This window comes from Scatophagus argus, chromosome 12, assembly GCF_020382885.2.
Source record: "Scatophagus argus isolate fScaArg1 chromosome 12, fScaArg1.pri, whole genome shotgun sequence".
Taxonomy (NCBI): domain Eukaryota; kingdom Metazoa; phylum Chordata; class Actinopteri; family Scatophagidae; genus Scatophagus; species Scatophagus argus.
Genome location: NC_058504.1, coordinates 9,373,610 through 9,390,241, shown reverse-complemented (window position 1 = coordinate 9,390,241; position 16,632 = coordinate 9,373,610). Strand labels below are relative to the sequence as shown.

Here is a 16,632-nt window from a genome sequence, read left to right as displayed (position 1 = left end):
ACCGATCCCGAGGGGTAAATAAACTTATGTCCGTTTCATGTTCCTACTTACTGAGGGACAGAGAGGACAGGCCTTTGTATTTTATCAGGGAGAACCATCCCCATCTTTGTTTGAAGTCTGAGAAGCCATTGGAGTCAGCTGGTTAGAAGACGAGAGAAATATGGAGTTTCTGTGGGCAGTTTTAAACACTTTCATAGGTGCTGGGGTAATGAGAACACATCGCTGCTACACCATTAGTCATTCCGAGCAGGCTGCCGTCTGAACTCTGGCCATTTCGCTCGCCCATTTGTGCCTCTGATTGAGATTTCTCCACGTCATGACAGCCTTACACACAAACACACACACACACACACACACTCTCACTCATACAGATATGTGAACACAGATATAGACACAAAGAGTGCAGAGGCCATAGCAGGAGAAAGTCCAGAGTATGCTTCCAAGCTAGATGATGTACTTCACATGCAGATCAATTAGAAAGTCTATTTCTCTACACAAATATTTGCAATAGGTTGAGGAACACATAATACAATATTAAGTAATTTTCATAGGTGATCATAACCATTTCACACTGTATGACTCTTGCATTTAGCTGTGAAGATCCATGTTTCAAATAAACATCTAATGTGTGAAAATTATTCAGCAACGCACCTCATCATCTGTTTGTATTGTTATCAGCCAAACAGGTACAAAGACTCTGGCAGATGCTCAACTTTTGAAATTGCTTCAGTTCTATGTTTTGATGCCATATTTAGCTTTTATTGATGTATAAAACAGAATTGTGTTCCTCTCGCTTGGATAACAAAAATATCTCTAATTATTCTCTCAGTGCGAGAGAAAAGATGGCAGTGCTGATCAGCAGACTAAGACTTTGAAGCCAGTTGTAATACAAAATGTGAGAGGTTAGATGACAATTGCCAGACATCCTGTCTGCTCCAAATTAGTTTTAGAGATTCAAAGTGAGATGGAGATAGAACTGGTGGTGGCTTAATGAGGAGCAGCCTGGCACACAGCTTAGATATCCTCTTATTAATACAGTATTGATGTTTAAAAATATATTTCTTTTAGGTTATTTTTGCAGTGATTAAGGCAAACTCTGTTGATAAATGACACTTTCTGGCACTTTAGGCTACGTTCACACTGCGGTTGAAAGTGACAATTCTGATTTTCCTCAAATCTGGTCTTTTTGCCTGGACGGTTCACAGTCATCTTTGCATGTGGCCTGTTTCTGACATCAGTGTGAACAGATCTGTACAGTGATCCCATGTTTACAACAGGCATGCTGCTGAACATCAGAAAATGTCACTGGCTTGATGGTCCATCGTCAAAATTATTCAAGTAGTGGTGCAGGCTGTCATTTCTTGAATTGGTTGTTGTGGTAACAGTAGTGTAGTAACCGTCTGCGAGCTTTGCAGGCTGAGGGCAAGAAGGGAAAAAAGGGACTTTGATTGAAGCATCTTTCCTTATATCTATTCAATTTGCAACCTTGTGTCTCCCAGTCGTCGTTGCTGCAATGCTCCATATTTGACCACTGCTCCAACTGCTGCTGCTAAATAATGATGTAACAGTGGTGTGAGCATGCTCAGTGAGAGAGGTTAAACTGATTTCGGACCACATATGAAATTGACCCAAGTTCGGAATAGATTTGCACTGAGATCTGAGTCACTCAGTAGCCAAAAAAAAAAAACAATCAGATTTGGGACACCTTTACCTGCAGTGTGAGCGTAGCCGTAGACACAGGATAAAACAGCGAATAATAAAGCGCGATTGATGGGATTGTCGTTAGTAAATATATATAAGACAAGCCAGCAAATGATGTGACATATGACTGTTCTTCAGTGATGCTTAGCTCCCATGATGGAGTTGTGAACACCTTCTTCATCCTCTGTCTGCATATTTGTTTGAAGATCATCCTTGTTAACCCGCTGGGAGAAATAATTAGACTCATGTCCTCCAGTTTCAGTCTACTGACTCCTTGGTTTCATGGCCTGAACACAGCCCTCTGGTTCCAGCAGGCTTGATCACACAGTCATTGCCACAAGTCTACCAGCCAGCCGTGACTGTATTCTAGCCTCCCCCCTCCTCTACTGGACCCTGAGTGACTGATGCTCTATAATATGCAACCCCCTCTTCCCAGTGCATATTTTCTCTCTCTCTCTCTCTCTCTCTCTCTAAATCTTTCACACACACCCTCTTACGTATGTGCGGTCTCCATGGTAACGCGTGGTATCACCATGGCACTGGTGGCCTAGCATGCTGCAGGCTGCTGCCGTAGTGGATTTACTGTAACAGCGCACTCACAAAGAGCAGACGGCCAGCAGGATGCTGCCAAAGGGCTGAATGGTTTGAGCAGCAACCCTTTGAGCTTATCAGAGATCATTCCTTTTTCCCCTGATAATATTTCACTTTATCCCTTCACTCTGCACACAGAGGTTAAACTAAAAATCCTGCCATTGCAATCCTGCTATTGCACTTTAAAGTAGCATGTGAAGATATTAATGTAATTGAACATTAAATATCTCAATATAATCAGGGTCACAATCCTAGTATGCAACTTTGCCCTCTATTACACACTACAAGCAAGGTGAACTCCCCCATTTATTCAGTGTTTGCCCTTGCAGGTCACTTTTCTAAATGAATTTTAAAATTCATTAAACAGTGGGTGTCACCATGATACCTGCAGGTTATTAATAAGATAACTTTAATTGTATGGTTCTGTTTAATAAGAGAAAGGTCAACACGGTGCTCAACCTTGGCAGCACACAGGCCCATCTCCCACTTGAAACCTGGGGTTCTGCTCTCCAGTCAGCAAAGATGGGGACAGCAGAAGGGTGCTGGGACCTTCTGGGTCTGTTTGAAGCCATGCGGTCCTTGAACAGTTACACACTGTTTTTTTGTGGGAGTATTTGAACTGCTAACTTTGTAAGGAAGAGTAAATTCTACCCCTGAACCTTTAATTTCTATGATAATAGTGTCACAGTTCCAGCTCTTAGTCTTGAGCTATTAATCGATGCAATTCAGTATATTGCAAAACAAAATTGTTTAGCATGTTTGTTGTATGTGTGTGTGCTATATGTGTGTGTGTGTGTGTGTGTGTTAGAGTGCAGTACAGAGAAGGTGCCCCTGGGAGGCCACAGTAGACTGGCATTTTGGGACACTACAGTAATTAATGTACCCGTGGTACAATGCTACACAAGCAACAAAAGCATGCACACACACAGAAAAGCAGTTCCTGTGTGTGTGTGAATGTCCTTGTGTGTTTCTTATCTTATTTACTGCATGTGTAGGTGTAGGTTGCAGAGTCTTTTGTGTCTGCGTTTGTTAAGACAGAAACATTTTCTTGTATTTGGATGAAACCAGAAGCAGGTTCCTTTTCTCTCATCTCCCGGGTTTGATTTTCTTACAGCATCCTTCATAAGTGAAACACTCATCAGTGCTGTCACTTGCAGATGAGTAAATGTTAAATCTGTGGTAGACCTCAAATGAGTCAAATATAACTGTAGTCCATTTTTGTCCTTTAAAAGACAAAAATGACAAGAGGACTGAAGCTTGTTTAGACGCTTCTGACTACAAAGGATACTTAAGAAATTAAGATAAAAAATTGTTTATATGCTTTTTTTAAAATTTATTTTAACACCTTCTTGTCAATTTAAAGTGTAGCTTTCTCCTTTCCCTGTCTCTCCTGTTCCACTTGTGCCAGTGCACATTACTTTGTATATTTCCTTCTCATCATAGCTACGCTGTTGCTGAGAAAAGCACTATGGTGAGATGGACATTATCAGGCTTATACACATTTGCACTTTCTTTAGCATCATGTTAGGTTTTCGATTAGCGTCGCCGTAATGCAATGCAGTCCGACTCCGGTCGCTTCTCTCTGTCCTCTTAACTCCCAGAGATAAACCAAGCCGTCGTCCTGGAGGGCCGCGCTGTCTGCTTGAGTGATGGCGGCCCAGGTTTATAAGTAGTGGAGTGACTGAAGCAAACCCTGGTTTCTGCTTCCGGTAGTGCTGAGATCTGTTTGTCTGCATTTGCTCGTGGCAGAATTAGAGATCATGGATTGCACCGGGCAGAGATACTATATGCTGCAGTGTAAATCACTTTGTATTGCAGTAGTCACATGTATCAGAGGGCAGAACCACTGTATGCCTACTGTATAGTGACATCTTCAGTTATTGTTAAGCTGCTGTGTGTCACATGTTACAAGATGCTGCACTGAAGGACTGTGACTGAGTCCGTATGGTATATGGTACATATGATATGATATGATACGTAACATGATATATGGTACATATGATATGTGTAGGTCACCTTCTCTAATAAGCCAGTTTTGATTCACATCTCTAAAACAAGCAAATCATGTTTGCCCTGTAAGAATTTCAAATGACGTCTGTCTACAAGTTACCCTGTTTGTAATGTGACTCATACGACTAATTAGAAGTAGGATTTATAGTTAGTATAAAATTAAGGATATTATTTTTTTTAAAAAGTAATATTAAAATTTGACTGATTTATTTTAATATCTTCTTTTGAACTTCAACATTTTACGCTGCATTATAACCCCCTGATTTCATCGGTGTGAGTATCATTAATGTTTTACCTTTTCTTAGACTGCCTTCTCATCAGTGAAAGTGTTTTATCATTGCTGTGGCTCAGACATTTTTCCTTTGGTTTTAGATAAGCTTTTGTGACGATCACTTCTGTGGATATAATCACTGCTGTATTAAGATGCCAATTGCTGTTGATATTCTGATGGTTCTTCGGGGCTCTGTATGGGTTTAAAGGTTAGGTTCCTTACATTACATTTTGGAGAGCCATGTATGGACAACATCAGTGACAGTAAAAGAAAAAAAAATAAATGCTTTTATTGCTCCAGTGCCTTACACTCGATGCCATTTAAGCCACTTACCTTGTGAATCAGTATATTGGTAGTCAGGTTCTGCATGACTGACCTGACAGCATCCTGCATGTAACTAAATCTGTGGATGAAATATTGATTTAATTGCAGCGGTGACTTAATTGATTTGTTGTTTGTCTCACATGTGGAGAGGTCAACATATGCTGTATTAGTACATATAGAGTGTGTAGAAATGCCACGACTGCATAATGCTTTAAAGTCCATGCTTATCGCCTGCGTGTGCTGCTTGTGCAAAACTGTACAGCTCAGTTTTATCTTGTGAATCTGAAGAGCGTGCGCAGTTGTCTCTAAATGCATTCGTTTGCAGACAAATAAATACTGAAACCACGCTATGACTAGGTTTCAAATTCACATCCATAAGCACGACATTCAATTTAACAAATTTGCATGTTAGCGATGTTCATGAAGCATCATGAAGAGTCAGCTGCTACTTTAATGTGAATAGGCTGACTACAAAACCTGTGATCAAATCATTAATTCGGTATCTGCCTGCAGAGTTGCATGTTTAATATAATGTCTGTTAACATCAAAGTTTGAGTTTTGTTTTCAGGTGAATTTTTCCATTAGGCTGAATGTGCTGCTCTTGATAGCTAGTCAACTTGCTCCATCTAGTGGTCAGACCTGTGCATAGTCAGTGAGCACCACAGCACACTGACCCTCACAGGGATCCACTGTAAAGCTCACTGTTTAGTGCATCAGCAATCCACTTTCACTTCTAGAATCACGTGTATAAATCATCACATCATCATATAAGTAAATGCAGAATATGATGTATGAACACCATATGATTCACATATTTGGGCATAATCATAAACATGCTTCATTTATTATATTGTTAAAGCAGTAATGCTAATAATAAAATAACAACAACAATACAACTACTACTGCGATTATAATAATACTAACAATAATAATCATCATCATAACAATAATCATAATCACATGTCATGTTTGATCAGTCTCAGTATTAGCTGAGGGCTTTAAAAAAAAAAAAAACATCTCCACATTTTCACGGAAGACAAAATAGTCTTAAACACTTTGTCTAATGCATGTTGTCTCCGTTGACTGCACATCGATATTTTTCAGTCCAAAGAAGACAGGCCCGTATAACTGGTTTAGTCAACGCATTATCGGATCATTTTACATCATCTTTTTTTTTTTTGGTAATATGAGAGCAAAGTCTTCTCTGGCCCAATAAGGAAGTACAATGCCAGGCTTCATTTTCGATCACTTTTCTTCAGTGAACACACATACACCCGTGTTTGCCTGATCAACAAGACCTCCAAATGAATGTTTAATGAGCATTTTAGAAGTCATAATGGCATGTCGCTAATGTCCTGTAATGATCTTCCTGCCGATGGCCACGCCTCGATGCTTTCTCTTCCACTACGCCTCTGACAATTGTTTGACAATGGTTTGAACTTTGCTGATTGTAAGACTGCTCGCCTTCATTTCACTTCCAAAGGACTGCAAGCATCCAAGTGTCTGCTTTTGCTCCGCTGTAGAGAATCATGACTTTTCCTCTGAGAAAATCAGTCTCAGGTAGGCTTGATGTTCTTGTTTTCCAATTTACCCTGCACTTGTTTTGTGTTTTTTTTTGTTTCAAATTTTTTTTTTTACTATTATTGAGACAAATCTTACCATGTAATGTTCAGTGAAATGATTTATGGCTTTTAGTAATGTTAGATGTAGTGTTTGGTAGAGTTTTATTCTGCGGATTCTTGGTACTGTGCAGCAGTTGATCGGCTTGGAGCTGTCCGTGGTGCTGAAGTTATGGCTCTGCTTTTGTGTTTATTCACAACACGCGCAGGAAGTTTACATTTCAGCTGTAATGTTTACCTTTAAAGAGTTCTTCACTCCTTGGCGAGATTTCGGGCTTAACAATGCGACGCTTCACTGCGACTACGCGATCTTGAAGCGTTTTACTGGCGTCTGCTATTAATCAGAGGACATCAATGAAACTTCTGCCACAGTTTTAGTTTAGGACTGTAGATGGCACCATTGGTTAGGCTGTTAAACTGTGCTCAGTTCAGGAATGAGAAAGAGCAAAAGAGAGGCCGTGAGGGGTGAAAATATTCGAGACACCAGTTAGAACAAAAGCTTTGGTCTGCGAGTTTATAGTTAATTTAAAAAAACAAAACAAAAACGAAACAAACAAAAAACAAACCACTTTTTATTCCTGTAAAATCCCCATTTACCCGTGGTGGTGGATTATTATATAAAGTTGTATGAAGATACTTGTCATAAAGGTGGAAAGGCATGACATTTAATATAACTTTTATTTTTTATGATTAACTTGTATAAATACACGTCAACAACCCATTAATCATATGAGAATTTACGAGGTCCTCATGCCGGCTCACTTCTACAGGCTAAAAGAGGGCATCAGTTGATGAATAATCTTTTGAATTAGGCCCGTTATAGTTCATGTTTGGTTAGAGGTCTTTCTTGTGTCACGACGTTTCCGTAGTCCACATTGGACGTTTAAAACATGCTATTTACTTTTCAAATCTGGGCGCAGCCTGTAAGCGACCGAGCTGCACCAGCATCAGCAGCTGTTAACTTCCTCCCCTTGTGCCTTTTTGTCCAGTCTTGCCTGCTAAAATCTAGAAAACATATGCGCTAGTTCCTCCTTCTCTCTTAAATCTTCCTCCTTTCTGCCCCCTCCCCGCGCGCCCTCACGCCACGCACGCCCCTTTCTCTCGAGCTGCAGTGTGAATTATCTGTGTGGAGATAATCGTTTCCTGTGCACGCTGACTAGGTTTGTGTCTCACTAGTTAGACTCCCTGTGCTGTGCCTCCTCCCCACTGCTCATTCTTCCAGGTTGTCTGTGGGATGCTCTGAGCAGCGCAGCTGAGTCGGTGCTTTGCGCTGAGCCCAGATACTGCGTCCAGAATGTGGCGTCTCCTGCTGGCGCCCCGCGTCGCTTCGCTTCAACAAAAGACAGAAAAACAAACGGGATCTTCTTAGTGATTCGTTCACACACTCTAAAACGCGGTGCAAGTCTCTGTCTCACAACAGCAGCTTCAGTGAGGGATTAGGGAAACCAGGCAAAAGAGCGTCTGCAAACAGGTGTTTCCATCCCCTGGCTGCGCTGTGAGGTTCATTCACGAATCTCCCTACCCGAATACCATGTGCGCAGCCATGTAGTTTGGTGGGATGATGCAAAACGGCGCACAGAGACTCGTTTTGTGCGCGTTTGTTGTGATGCGGAGAAAATGATACAGTTGGAGGAACATGCAGCGTGCTGTGGTGAAAGTCTTTGTACAGCTTCACGGTGGAGCGTGTGCTTTTTATCTTTTGTTAAGTTTCATTTTCTTCTCGGACATACAACGGACAGTTCCTGAATAACGCCTAAATTCATGAAAAATCGATCCTTTTGGACATTATCTACACTACTGGAATTATTTTTATTGTCCTCTCTTCACAGTCCACTTGGCAAATTCTGTTATTTAACGAGTCGTTGTAGTTGCCTCAGACTGTTACCGCTGCACCTGGACGGTCTCCTTCTGAATCCACTTTTCTGGATTCAAAGGGGCTAATTATTTTCAGGCTTCTCCGGAAGTTTTTTTGCCCAGAGCGCTGCCAAACTGGCCATGGCTGCAGCGATTGCCAGCTCCCTCATAAGGCAGAAAAGGCAGGCGAGGGAGCGGGAGAAGACTAATGCCTGCCGCTGCGTTAGCAGCCCCAGTAAAACCAAAGGAGGCTGTGAAAAACCCAGTCGACTAAACGTTTTCTCCCGAGTCAAACTCTTTGGCTCCAAGAAGAGGCGGAGGAGGCGACCAGGTCTGTTACGCAATTTCATCAGGCTGTTATCTTCACACTCAATAACTCTACGTCTATTTTAGACTGCCATTATATTTTAAATATCACCTAAATGCGATAGACCATACTGAGCACTGCCCGACTTCTGTGTAAGGTTCAAACGATTAATGACTCTGCCAAAGTGAGGAGGGGAATGAGGGGGCTCCCTTGTGAAGCTGGTCCACAGAGAAGTCACCTTTGGCATCTCAGGATGCTCTGAGGGATATATTAAACTCATACATCATCCTTCACTGTGTTCCTATTCAGTCCATGATGGACAAAGTGCTGCAAACGTGCTTGTTAGGTTTATTTTGGAAATCAATGAAGACTTCAAGGTGACATAATTCCTTGTTCAAATGAAACTGAATAATCACTTTGTCATGGGTCATTTCTGTATTAAAACTCTCCAAAATGGATAAATACTATAGGCTATAATATATACCCTTTGTACTCTTAGAGGTTTTAACTGAAACATAGTTAAGTGAGTTAAATAAGTGAGTTATAGGTTCACTCAGAATAAAAAAGCAGCAGAGCTCAAAAATCATACTTCCTTTTATACTGTTGGCCAATTTTTTTTTGCTGCTCAGATGCTTGACAAGTAAGAAGTGGTAGCTGTCAAAACTCAAAATAAAATGATAAGTATTTTAAGCACAAGTGTTACTGAATCCCAAGGTATGCGAGCCAACATCCAACATGGCTCTTAAAGCACTCTTGTTCCTGTAGTGACAGTGACTGTGTATCTCTGCTGCCTAAAGCACGTGCTGTCTTACACATTCAGCACTGAAGTGACTGCATAGCTGTTCTGATCACATCTTACCCAGGCCCAAAGCTCACCTTTTGTCAGTCATGTCCAGTGTCTTGGGTGTGCGGACACGACAACTGCACAGCCTTACGAAATCAAAGCTTTCAGCCCCGTCCGCTTCATTCACATTTATAACTCTGCATGCGATGCACCTGGAGGTTATGGTGCATGTTTATGCAACAACTAGTTTTGTTCACTGCTCTCACTTCCAATTTCTATTTCTATCCTGTGGAGGAAGCAACGAGTGCCAAGAAGAAGGCGTTGTCTGTGTGTGACTTACATGGTGCCTCACCAAACACAACTAACAGCCATCTTTTGGATATACAGTGAGGACTGTGTATGCAGTTTGGTGTATTGTTTGCTAATACATGTGCATATAGTCATGTTCCTCTATGTTTACAGGCGAGTGGGCATTTCTCAGTGTATGTTCTTGTGTGAAAATCATCCAGCTGTACATGCAATGCAAGTCCCATTAAGTGCCGTTAAGTACCATTACTTGATAATGAAGTGCACAAAGTTTTAGAACCAAATCATTACAATATTCCCAGTGTACAGACTGAACAGACCTTCTCAGCAGCAGAAGCAACCTTGGTAAGGCTAGATATGGCAGCACTGAAAGGTAAGTGAGATGAAAGGATAGATGAAAGGTGTGGTAAACCACAGTAAAGGACACTCCACTAGGGACAGTAACCAGGAAATGGAGAGCACTCAGCTCTTATGAGACATAACAGTGATGTAACACAGACAGGCTACTCAGCCTCTTCAAAAGTAAAAGCTCTGCCCCTTGAAACTATTGTCGTTTAGACTTAATGAGGTGTTTTATATGTTGTCACTCTTAATAATGTCGCTTTTGGCCATTTGATTGGTAAAACTATTGCTGTTTCCATTGCTTTATATTTCATCTTGTCTATATTTTAAAAATAATATACTCCTTCTTCACTGGTACGTCATGCATATATTGAAATGTCGAGCTCTTTATCACAAGTGCTGTAATTTGTACAGAAATTTCAATGTACTTTACAATCACATTTAATTTATTTAGTTTGAAATGCCCCCAGCTGTTAGACTTTTGAGCCAACACAAGCCCCCTTAAGTTATTTTTAATTATTTGCTGTTGTCCATCAGTAATCTTATTTTTCTGTTGTCAAGCCAACAGAAAAATAAGCTGCCTTTTTAGTCATCTCTTTTCCACTGTAGAGAAAAGACAGAAGTTGTGTGACAGTTTTAATGGATAGTGGACATTGACCAATTTATAGTTCTTAACATTTTGCCCGTTAAATACTATTAAAGTAAATTTCTGTTTATTTTATTGCCATTGCATTTAACATAAATATCATTTAAATGGTTTCACCTCATCAGATGTCCTGCTTTGTTTGTGTGTATATCCCCCGGACAGTAAAAGTGAAGTGGCCCTTGTGAAGTGGCGACAACATGTGTAAGGGATATCAGCAAGCCCTCAGCCTTTATCAGTCCTCTCATGTCATAAAGTGACCGAGTGGTCAAGTCAGTGTGGAAGTATTTTAAACCGCATCATCCTTTAATGGTTTCCAGATTGCGCCTCCAAAAATATCAAATGACACATGATCACTGAAAAAAATCTCTTTTTCACAAGAAGGTCAGACCTCAATAGCTGATTTACTTCCTGCGATGTGCTAAGAGTGGTAAGTTGGGGTTGTGTTTGTTTGATTGTGTCTCAGCCTGCCTCGTGTATTGGTCCTTTTTGTCCCACCTCGGCTCCGCTCAACCAACCTACTATTTGACTTAATTGGATTTTGTGTCTCCAGTAACATCCAAAATGGCAGCGAGCAATATAGTGAAACTGAAGCTTCAAAATGTCGCCGCAGAAGGCTCTGAGTGACATCTCATCGCTACATTCATGTTTTTCTACAGTCCGTAATTTCATTCTTGCGTCTTCCTGTCTCTGTGCCCCCCTCTGCTTCCACAGAGCCCCAGCTGAAGGGGATCGTGACGAAGCTGTACAGTCGACAAGGTTTCCACCTGCAGCTGCAGGCAGATGGAACCATTGATGGAACGAAGGAGGAGGACAATGGTTACAGTAAGTTTCACTCTAATATTTTTTCCCATCTATCACATGTCTACTGCCATGTTGGCAACCTTTAATCATAATGTGAACCCTTTACCTTGCTACTGTCAACTGCATGTGCTACAGACAGGACAGAATTGGTTACATATAATCCAATAGCGTTTCAATATGAAGGCAACTTGAACATTCAAATTAATTCCCCAGAAGTGAGTTTAAGACTGGAGATCTGTTTAGGGTTAGTTCACTATCTGAACTGCTGAATTTTAGTTTTGAACAGCATTTGGAGTGTGCAAAACTGTTATTGTTTTCAGTCCTGTGGATGAAGAGTGTTTGTTCATTGGACAAATCATCATATACATATCATCCAATGGTAATGTGAACACAGATGATGACTCGCTTTTCGCTCTCCCACACACTGCCAATGTGTTTATAACCATTTCTTACAATATGTATTGATGCTAGGAGGTATAATGATTAAACCGCATGATTGTAAAAGTATTGATATCCCTAACTCAGCTCTGACAGTGGCCAGTCTAGACCTGCCTCGACTTCTTAAATGGAATTTGCTGACTATGTGCAAAAATCAAAACAAATCCTCACCTATATTTTCTTTACAGTTAGTCTGATCAGTCCTGTATTTATTTATTTATTTATTACTTAAAGCCAATGTAGGATGAGCATCGTTTTTTTTTTTTTTTTACTGAGATGTTTAGTTCAACAGTTATGCAGTTTCTAATAAAGTCAAAGATTGTTCGTTCTGTCAGATTTCTTTCATAGGGAGGAGCTTGGGGTGATATCGGCCAATTAATCAGCTAGTCAGCTTTTTCGTGCTACAAATAAGCATTTTTTATATCGACCTTTTAAAATCCACCATCGGTTGACCTCTAATTGATGCACCCCTGTCTTTGCTGTTAGACCCACCAGTTCTTTGTTTTCCAACAGACAGATGAAGAGGAGATCAGTAGAAGAGAAAGAGCACAGCCACTTGTCTGGTAGCAATACAGCAGAAACAGACCACCTTGTAATGAGTCTGTGCAGGAAACACCACATGCTTTTAAGAATTAGAGCAATACAGCATTTAGTGACCTGTGTGAAATCCACTTTGCCCCCATATGGAAACAAGATTGTTTAGGAAAAGCATCCCACACTGAAACAGTTTTGATGATCCCGGCACTAAGCGGATGTAAACTCTTTTGAGGCTTCCAAATTTGTACTTCTGTATTCATTTACTCCCTTGGTGGAGATGGTGTGTGTATCTTACGTAGCAATAGCAGCTCTGGGCAAGTGGGATGTTGTCTAAGCAGGACACCTTGTAATTTGTGTGTAACTTGTTTCACAAATGATAGTAAAGTTGAATACTACACAGAACAAACTACACGCAGGAGTAGAAGCAAAGATAATGAAACAACAAAATTACATCTCTTTTACACACACACACACTGACCGCTCCACCCATCATGTCTGCGTGGACTCATTTTTCGGTTTACTTACATAACAACTGGCCTGCCATGGCACCAAAATAGTTTTTGAAGAGAAAATTAAAGAGTGCTGCTGAATAGGAAAAGGAGAAAGAGTGAAGCTCTTTGCACTGCTCCAAAAATAGCGTTGTTAGGCGCAGGGTGCGCTTGTCTCCATGGTGACGGAGAGTGCAGTCCTCTTGGAGATACTGGTGTCTTGTGATGGTGGGAGAGGACCCGCACACACACACACACACACACACACACACACACACACACACACACACACACACACAAGCAAGAATTTGATCTTTGCTACTAGAGCTTTCTGAGAGGATGGACGTGGCCGTTCGGCTCGGCTAATAAAGAAGTTTGATATTTCTGTGACATTTTCATTAGGAAGGCAAACAATGTCAAACAGTGTCGAATCCAAGTCTCATAAATCCCAGTGATTTCTCTCCCAGTGATTTGTTATAGCATCAACCATTTTCTTGCGTTGCCTCACAACTGAGCAGACACACTTGGTATCTACAGAAGAAAATACAGAGCTGCTGTTACTCTGAAGCTTTTTGTTTCATAGAAGGAGCTTCCTGTTTCGGTGTTTAAAATGCAGCCCATTCTCGGTCTTGTCAAAAAATATATTTATTTCAACACTTGTCTTTATAAATACAGTCAAAAGCTGGAAATGTGTAGATTTGTTAAAATAAAGTTTTTCAATTCATTGTCAGCGGGACACTGTGACACTGTCAGCAAGTCTCGTGACGTACAGTCCACCTCAGATACCTGCCAATTTATTTGTCTCTGACTGTTTAAATATTCAGGTTTAAAGACAGAGGAAGTCAGAGACTTAAACAAACAAATTGTTAATGTTCTTTCCCAGTGAACAGTGAACAAATTTTCATGCAATAAAATACAACTAATGCCACTTTTCATGCGCTATACTCACAAATGCAATCAAGTCAAGTTCAAGGTGTGAATGAATATAAGAATCACACATTTTTTGCCTAATTATTTGCATTTTATTTTGAAAGTAACCCAACTTATCCCAACTGAAGAGCCACTGCAGTTGAACAGCAATCAGCACAGAAGTGCCGCATGTTGTTGTCACAACAATTTATTTTTAAAGCTCCCAGTGCTATGTTGTGCTGTCATATTTAGGCTGCTCTAATTGGAGAGATACAACTCCCAGAATGAGTAACAGATGGGGAAAATGTTTAAAATATGACTAGTAACTGCTGGGAAACTTCAGGTTTATTGTCACACTGAATTGGTCATGACTTTCAGGCTGTTTGAAGGTGGAACTCAGAAGGAAGGGAAAGCCTGCAGGAAATCATGGAAACTGTCCCTCAGGCTTCCTCGCCCTTCTTATTCCACACGCCTCTCTGCATTCGGAAAGGTCTGAGTGGGTGGGGAGCCTGTCATCCTCTTCAGTGTGCTCAGGTGTTTCTAGGAGCCACAAAGTAATTGAGTTTCCCCTCTTGAAAATCTCTTGCAGTGCACCGACTGGTAATCCTCCTGAAGTTAAGTGGACTGCAGATGTGTATGTATGTGTCAATGGTGGGCGTATGAAGGGAGAAAAAACTGTGAGCGACGCCAAGCGGAAAGGGTGCAATTATAAAGAAAGAATCGCTCACGTAGCAGCATGTTTCAGCAGAGGAAGAAATTAAATCATCAAATCTAAAACTGTGCTACATACAAGAAAAATTTATTTATATCAGTCCAAAATTTGTGTAATTTAAACCTGAATAATCCTGCACATCCCGTTGGACTGACAAGGTAGTGAGGAGAGACTTCTTATGAAAACACTACCGAGCATCCCCTCTAGCTCCTTATACAGCAGAGCCAAGGTAGATCCATCTGAGCAATGGCTGTGAAGACCGTTCACTGAGTGCGCCATCTGTAACCTGTAAATGTGAATTTGTGGCAAGAAAGTGTGGAGCCTCAGCACTGCAGTATTGAAGAACGCTCCAAACAGACATTTGTTAAAATGAATTAAAACTACCTAAACAAAAGTATTATATGTTCTTGTCTTGGTCTTCCTCTCTGGAAGAAATTGTGTTAAAATGAGAAAAACGAATATAGTTTCTATTAGGGTTGAGAGAGGATGCTTTTCTGTCTTTGGTTGACGGAGTCAATAGATATAAATCTGGCAAGCAGATCTATCATTCTTTTGTCAGCTTAACAATTTCACAAGATTGCTGTGCAGTACATATAAAAATACTGCAGATATTGAGCGTACAAATAGCAGGTCCTATCTGTTTAGGATACACACATTACTGGCTGCATCTGCCGTACAAAGCCAAAGCAGGCATCACCAAAAATAATTTGTCAAGATAGACAGGTGCATCTTTCCCCTGGCGAGCCATCTTCTCACTGCTGTATCATTATAGATTTGTTTGTGTTTGTAACTACGTACTAGCAATTTTGTGAGCTAAAGTTTGTTAAAAAAGTAACTCAGTCGTGCTGTCCCTGAGAATATAACTAATTTAAGATGCATGAACCCTCCACCATCCCAAAAAACAGCACCAACATCGCTAAGGAGAAGTCAGTTTTTGAATTTTTTTAAAAACTCTTGCTATTGAGTATCACTGCCAGTCACAGACCAGACTAAGTCTTTATTCTGCTTGTTTGTGACAGTTGTTTTGGAAATATTGCTTCTGATCAACCAAGTCACCATCTGATGTATCCGTCAGTCTTGACAAATAGACTCGTGACATCCTGACATTCTTTTGTTTTTATTGTTGATATACTCTGATTGTTAAATTACTTCAAACGTGGCATTGGGGGACATGACAACTGACTAAAGAATATGTTACAAATTACCTTTCACGTGGCATTTGAAGAGCCACCACCATACAGAAGTAAAGACCGAGACTGAGAGAGATAGAAAAATAGAGACGGAGAGGCAGCGGGAACGTGAAGACAGTGCTTTCCACTGAACCAAGAATATGCTGGCAATGCCTTTTTACTCTACCAAGTCAATACATTATGCATTCTTATGGCTGTTGTTTACAATGAAAGCCCAGAGAGAACGAGGGTTGCAGTGTTAAAGCGATATAGGCAGATGAAATAGCCCATCAAAAAGCCTCTACGGTGCACTCAAAGGAGTCTGCAGATAGGAATCTACCGAGTGGTTGACAAGAGGCCGTAATGTAAGAGCATACTCTGACTCACAGCTTAACTGATGTGAGAGTGATGTTTAATTTCTCCTCTCATGTGTCAAACCCAAATCTCCTTATCCTAATGTGACGATGTGCAATCTTGACAAACCAGATGGAAACCTAAGATGAATGTTATGAATCTTCTGTGGATGTTATTTACTTTATTTGGTATTAGCAAAAATGGTAAAACAAAAATCCACAGCACCGGCATCATTGTTTGGGAGTATGTCCAACAATAGTCAGAACAAAAGGCGAGATTTGCTTTGTTTTTGGGATAGAAGCACGACTACAGACTTTCAGGTGGATGTTCATGTGCTTTCCTCTTTTTCAGCTCGCAGGTTCCCTGCCAGCATCTTATGAAACACACGCAGACAGGCTCGTATACAGTGCTGGCCAATGTTAATTAGGTAGAGGTGTACTTCACTGACCGGCTGGGCTGCTGCTGGCTC

General features: G+C 40.8%; 1 protein-coding gene across 5 annotated transcripts in view; it reads left to right on the top strand.

The window, feature by feature from the left end:
- Positions 1-16,632, top strand: part of fgf13a (fibroblast growth factor 13a) — an 89,568-nt gene that overhangs the window by 56,700 nt on the left and 16,236 nt on the right. For 4 of the 5 annotated variants that reach the window (XM_046406891.1, XM_046406892.1, XM_046406890.1 and 1 more), the window contains one exon: positions 11,467-11,577. In XM_046406891.1, the coding sequence (XP_046262847.1) occupies positions 11,467-11,577 (111 nt within the window). Of the gene's footprint in view, positions 1-7,231; positions 8,702-11,466; positions 11,578-16,632 lie in introns of those variants that run through there. The other variant, XM_046406893.1, reaches the window with a different exon arrangement.